The 6,387-nt window shown below is 44.6% G+C and overlaps 1 protein-coding gene across 1 annotated transcript in view; it reads left to right on the top strand.

The window, feature by feature from the left end:
* The window catches only part of ncf4 (neutrophil cytosolic factor 4), a 16,017-nt gene extending 9,636 nt beyond the window's left edge, over window positions 1–6,381 (top strand). The window contains exons 5-7 of the mRNA XM_031878284.1: window positions 1,258–1,409; window positions 1,970–2,035; window positions 5,364–6,381. Coding sequence (XP_031734144.1) covers window positions 1,258–1,409; window positions 1,970–2,035; window positions 5,364–5,571 — 426 coding nt within the window. The 3' untranslated portion in view covers window positions 5,572–6,381. The remainder of the gene's footprint in view (window positions 1–1,257; window positions 1,410–1,969; window positions 2,036–5,363) is intronic.
* Window positions 6,382–6,387: the final 6 nt, after the last annotated feature.

The following is a 6,387-nucleotide window of genomic DNA, read 5'->3' as shown; positions in this document are numbered from 1 at the left end:
GAGAGAGAGAGAGAGAGAGAGAGAGAGAGAGAGAGAGAGAGAGAGAGAGTGAGTGGGAGGCAGTGAAAGATTAGAAATATAGAGAGGAGGTGGAGGGGGAGAGGAGACATGAGCCAAGAAGAGAGAAAAAATAGACTGAGAGAAGAAGGAACTCTGATTGGGATGATGGAGGGAGTGTGGTGGAGGGTGGTGGAGGAGAGAGATGGAAGGTGGTGGAGAGAGAGTGGTGGGGAGAAAGTGGTGGAGGAGAGAGATGGAGGGTGGTGGAGAGAGAGAGATGGAGAGAGAGATGGAGAGAGAGATGGAGGGAGGGTGGTGGAGAGTGATGGAGGAGGGTGATGGGGAGAGAGTGGTGGAGGGAGAGTGATGGAGAGAGAGATGGAGGGTGGTGGAGGAGAGAGATGGAGGGTGGTGGAGAGAGAGTGGTGGGGAGAGAGTGGTGGAGGAGAGAGATGGAGGGTGGTGGAGGAGAGAGATGGAGGGTGGTGGAGAGAGTGGTAGAGAGAGAGATGGAGGGAGGGTGGTGGAGGAGAGAGATGGAGGGAGTGTGGTGGGGAGAGTGATGGAGAGAGTGGTGGAGGGTGGTGGAGGAGAGATGGAGGGAGAGTGGTGGGGAGAGAGTGGTGGAGGAGAGAGATGGAGGGTGGTGGGGAGAGAGTGGTGGAGGAGAGAGATGGAGGGTGGTGGGGAGAGTGGTGGAGGAGAGAGATGGAGGGTGGTGGAGGAGAGAGATGGAGGGTGGTGGAGGAGAGAGATGGAGGGTGGTGGAGAGAGAGTGGTGGAGAGAGAGAGAGATGGAGGAGGGTGATGGAGGGTGGTGGAGGAGAGAGATGGAGGAGGGTGGTGGAGGAGGGTGATGGTGCATCAAGGTGAACCAGTAGAGAGATATTTTATTCGGGTCGTCAGGTTCACTGCAGCTTTATGAATGAAGACATTTGTTTTGATTTAACTGCAATAAACAGAACAGAATGAGGCTGAATGATGCAGATTTGTAAAAAGTCTGAATTTATTTTTTGTTCTCTTCAAGACGACGAGCAAATAGCTTTTAAAATGCTTGTTGTCTGAATGGAGTCTGGATGGGTCAGTGCTATGCTATGCTAAGCTAACATAACTCCATCAACACTCAACATAACATCTCACAGTCAGTAATGGTTGTTTGGCTGATTGTTCCAGAGATCGTCCATCACTCAATCCTCTCTCTCTCTCTCTCTCTCTCTCTCTCTCTCTCTCTCTTCGTCTCTTCTATCTCCTCCTCAGGGCACGGTCAACAATCAAACAGGTATTTTCCCACAATCCTTTGTGAAGATCATCAAGCCCCTCCCAGAGAGTGACTCAGAAGGTGAGGGTGGAGGCCCCTCCTACAGCTGTCTGCGCTGCTTCCTGCTCACCCCCTCTGGAGTCCACACCAGGTCTGTTTGGGAGTCTTTACTGATACGGGTTTATAACGTTTGTTAGGAAAAATAAAAGTATTGTTTTGAGGAACAAGTGTTTAGAGTTTCATCTTCTGATGCTGCAGGAAATACGGTCTGTGGTCGTTACAAGAAGTACGATATAGACTTATTCTGCCATATACGAACATGACCTCCATCATCTCTAGGTTTTACATCGTATGATAGTTGGTCAGGTTAGAGGCTATGATTCACACATCTTCCTCACAGGCAGTGTTTTGGTTTTTTTTGTAGAAAGAATGAAATGAAAATCTTTAAGTAAAGAAGTAAAGTCTGAACTCCTCCGTACGGTTCACGTTGCACTACTAAAGGTAACATGACGTGTGATATCTTGTTTATGGAATAAGAAGTGCAACTGTGCGAAGGTTGTGGGTGTTCTTTAAACCTTTATCCGTGGACGCAAACCTTTTTATTTTGTGTTAAGTTTATTGTTTCATATCAGATAATTACATCTTTAGGAGTGATGATCTAGTTAGGTTGAATTGTGCTTTAAAGAGCTGATTTTGTGTTTGTTCATCCAGAGATGTGTGTGTTCAAGAGGACCTCACTATCCAGCCGACGTACAAGGACCTTCTGTCTCGCATGAGGTGGGTGTTTGCCAAACTCTGCTTTACGTAACTCGCTACCGCTGTCCTTGTATTGGGCAGCGATGGAGCCGTGTTTAGGGAGGAACAGAGGATCTGATCTGTTCTCATTTAACCCATGCAGGAAGCAGTGGTTGAGAGAAACGTGAGGATGAGTTCTGTGGGTGTTGAGAGTCGACTGTATGATTGTATGCGGCCTCACACCTGTCAGTGAACTACTGACGGTGGAACATGGAAGTATCTGATGAACGCTCGGGGCGTGAGATTGTAGCATGAAACCGTTGGATCATAATCACATCAAGGATCTTACCTCAGCCTCTTCCTACTAGAATCACATCAATCATAACTATTCATCTCTAAAGCAGGTGAACACGCTTCATTGAGAACATTTTCATAAAGTAAAGCGTCAGAGAAGGTGATCTATATCAGTAGTTACAGTGTTTTGCTCGTGAGTGTTAGCAGAGCAGAGTGTTTCTCCTGGGCGTGGACTGATGAACGTTTTGCGAGCCCTCTCCGCTCCGTCTGTATTCTGTTTTTATTGTTCATTCCAAATGATGAAGTCCGTTAATCTCTGAGGGACGGCGTCTGTTAACTGCTCAGCAAACCTGCACATTAGCGAGTCGCCCGTCATCACCGTTTGTCCTCGAGACCTCCGACTCCCCCCAACCTGACGCATACGCCGTCTTCCTCTCTCTCCGTCTCCCTCCGTCTCTCATTATCTGGTCATTTAGATAGGCGAGCGCTACAATGATTAGCCCCCCCCCATTCATAATCAGTTCATTTCATCCGCTTATCTGCTCATTATTGTTCTTTTGCCGTTCAGGCCTATCGAGCCCTGGAGAAGGATGGATGAGACCCTGGTCTTGAGTTTTTAATATGGCTGAGCACTGCAAAGAGGGAGGAGGGGGGAGTGAAGGGAGCGGGGGAGGAGAGGGTGGAGGTATGAGGAGGTGGTGAGTAGGAGGAGAGAGGAGAGAGGATTCAGTCGTCTGAACAAGAATGAGGAAGAATAAAAGAAATGGTGATGAACCGTAGAAAAGGTTGAAATGAAAACGAGTGTAAATGGAACAGAAGCTGTGAATTCAATCACATGAACATTTTGATTATTGCAGATTTGGTTTCTTGTGTGATCTCAAAGGATCAGTGTGTAGGGGGATCTATCAGCAGCAGTGTTATATAATATAATAATATATAATGTTTTCATTATTGTATAATCACCTGAGCCTAAGAATGAGACCTTCCTATCTACACAGGGAGCACGTCTGCTTCATGGTCTGTGTGACTCTAAATGGACCATAATGTACTAAATGAACATCATGTTGTATTGAAGAAGACTTGAAACTAGAGATTGAGACCATAAACTCATGTTTACAATGTTTACTGAGGTAATAAATCAAGAGAGAAGTAGAGTCATTTTCTCATAGACTTCTATACAACCAGAGGAGTCGCCCCCTGGTGGACACTAGAGAGAATGCAGCTCTAACACATGAAGCTTTGACTTCACTTTTCAGAGTCGGAGGTTGTTTTTTGCCCAGAACAAACCAAAACCTGTCTATAGAGCAGGGGTGTCAAACATACGGCCCGAGGGTCCAATCCTGCCCACTGGATGACCTTCTGCTGGCAAATCATCAATTCCAAAATGCACTGCTATTCCTACTCGTCCACTATTTGTCGCATGGTCCTAATAAGAGTAGCTACGCTGGATACGTTGTTCTAGATCCCACATGCTAACGGATGCTAATGGTACTTACAGGCTACGTTTGTTAAGCGTAGGCTCCTCTTCATGCAGGAGCTGCTGGGGGAAAGTGTCGGGTTACTGTTTCTACAAAGAAGGAAATGGAAAGGTTAGGTTTAGGGAACAGAACTACTTGATAAGGTTGAGTTAAAAACAAAATACAAAATCACAACCGAAGTACTTTGAGTAAAACACACCGAGCACACTTCAGCCGGCGAGTTTATTGTGTTCACAGCACCTTTCAGTGCTCAAAGACTTGCATTTAGACAACTTGCAAAGACAACCAAGAACAAAGAAGATGAATTTAATTGTTGTTTTTAGTTGTAGCAAATCATCATCATCTGTTTTGTAAAAGGATTGTTTGTTGATTCTGAACATTTTCAGAAAGTACTTTTACTTCGTTACGCTAAAGAAAGGGAGAACGTGAAGGTGTTGTTATCTAGCGGTGTTACTGGTCCGGCCCGGCTAACGTTAGCCGCCGTTTGACTTTCGTTGCTCCTAAAGTAGTGTTATTATGGTAAAGATGGCCTAAGAGCTAGAGAAACGATGTTATCACGATTTTTTGCACTTCACGTTAATGCAGTTTTTGAAAGGGAGGAGCCAACAGAGGGGTATTCAGTTGTTTGCAGTCTGCTACCCCACCACTAGATGCCACTAGATCCTACAGACCGTCCCTTTTACATTAGGGACGGTATCGGTGTTGTATCAGCTGAGAGAGACTTCAGAAATGCTGCTGGTTATTTATGTATAGTGTGTAATTGTACACATTGTGACCATACTACTGCGAAAAAGAGACTTTTTTATATGTTGTGTATCTCTGCGGGACTCGGGTTGAAAATGCATGAAGATGTGTGTCTGTGCTGGTGACAGGAAGTTAAATCCTGCACACAAACATTTCTGTCTATGCAAAACAAACAGAGAAGTGAATATGGAGGAGCTGGTAACTTCATATCTGCACGTATTTCTCTTTTCATTTCCTTCGCTCCACCACGTGTTTTCTTGGTAATAATTCTTTCAGCAAATTTTTAATTAAAATGTAATGTATCAACAAACACCACGTGGGTCATTTCCTCCGCCTGATGAATGGTGCAGGCTCTTCTTCATTTATTGTCTTCATTAAATATCTTTTATTGCTTTTAACATTGAAGTAAACAAACCACTTAACATGCAAGAAACCTGAAAGTGTGTTTACTCTCACAGAACCGTCCCCAAGAGACAATATCAAGAAAGTACAAATCCTATCAGAATAAGAAAGTCAGATGAAGTAGAATGAAGTTATTGTGGTGCAGTTTGTCTTCTGTCTTCATATCTTTACCTTTGTAAAGATATTTACATCTGTTGAAAGCTACATTCAGTTGGTCTCGTGTGCTTTTTTATATTTTGCAAATACAGAAGTTAAAACAGCTTCATTGTTAACGTTGTTGGTTCTTCATTGAACGTAACACAAAGCAGCTTGAACCTCCTTTTGTGTCATTTGTTTGAGATATTTTGGGGATTCTTCCTCCTCCTGGTTTGCAGACTGCTGTGACGTGTTCTAGTCGAATGAAAGTAGGAAGTGAAACTTTAAAGTCTTCCCGTCCGCGTGTCTCCCTTCAGGAACGTCTTCAAGGTGGACGACATCGCCGTGAACTACCGCGACCCCGAGGGCGACCTCGTCCGCATCCTGGACGACGAGGACGTCCAGCTGATGATCAGAGAGAGCCGAGGTCAGCGGGGAACGGTCCAGAGACCTGTCAATCAGTTTCCATGGGAACTGTACGTGACCTCGGCCTCCAACCTCTCCGTGTACAACGCCGGGGCCTGAGAAAGCGGAGGTCAACGGGAGAACTCACCATGTTTAGAATTCTCGTCTCAGAACTTGAACCAAGTCAATACTGTTAGCTGGTGTCTTCTGTGCGGTCAACTCACTTCACTTTGAGAAGAGGTTAATAAACTCATTGAATACAAGTTTTACATTTTGCACGCTTTATTTTTGTCTTGTTGGAATCGGAACAAAGAATCCTTTGAGCTAAAGATCAACTCTCAGAGAGACGGAAGGATTGAATAGAGAGAAACATGAACGGTAGTAAACGGAGAAAGATAAAATAATGTCCTGATCACGTTTTAATTTAGACACGAATCCAAATGTTTGTTCATTTAAAAGATCCTTTTGTTTCATTTAGTGTGAAACCGCTCAGCAAACTACATCCATCTCAAACAACAGCACTGCCGTTAGCTTGGCTTGCTAGCTAGCTAGCTAGCTCAGCTTTGTTTCAGATGTGACGTCATCGCGTGAGACTCGGTGTGACAGCGTCCTGCTGCAGAGCACACGGGCGTCGTAGCATCTCTTTCTGTTTTAAATCTAAACCGACATCTTTAAACATAATTGGTCAAAGTGCTTCTCTCCAGAGAACTCTGTTCACCTTTCAAGACTCCAACAAACGGAAACAAACATTTACATTTGAGCCGCCTTGATCTGATGCTCCAGAGGAATCTATGTCAGACGCTCTGGAGCTAAAAACATAGCTGTTGTTTGCACCGATCAATTTAGAGATTTTCCAATATTAATCTTCCATAACTCGTCTTCTTTCAGACTAGAGGAGATAAAACGTTTCTTTCACTACTTTGTCTGTTTATGTCT

The sequence above is a fragment of the Anarrhichthys ocellatus genome, unplaced genomic scaffold, assembly GCF_004355925.1.
Source record: "Anarrhichthys ocellatus isolate YVR2014 unplaced genomic scaffold, GSC_Weel_1.0 scaffold171, whole genome shotgun sequence".
In the NCBI taxonomy this organism is placed as follows: Eukaryota; Metazoa; Chordata; class Actinopteri; order Perciformes; family Anarhichadidae; genus Anarrhichthys; species Anarrhichthys ocellatus.
This window is presented reverse-complemented; position numbering and strand designations above follow the sequence as displayed.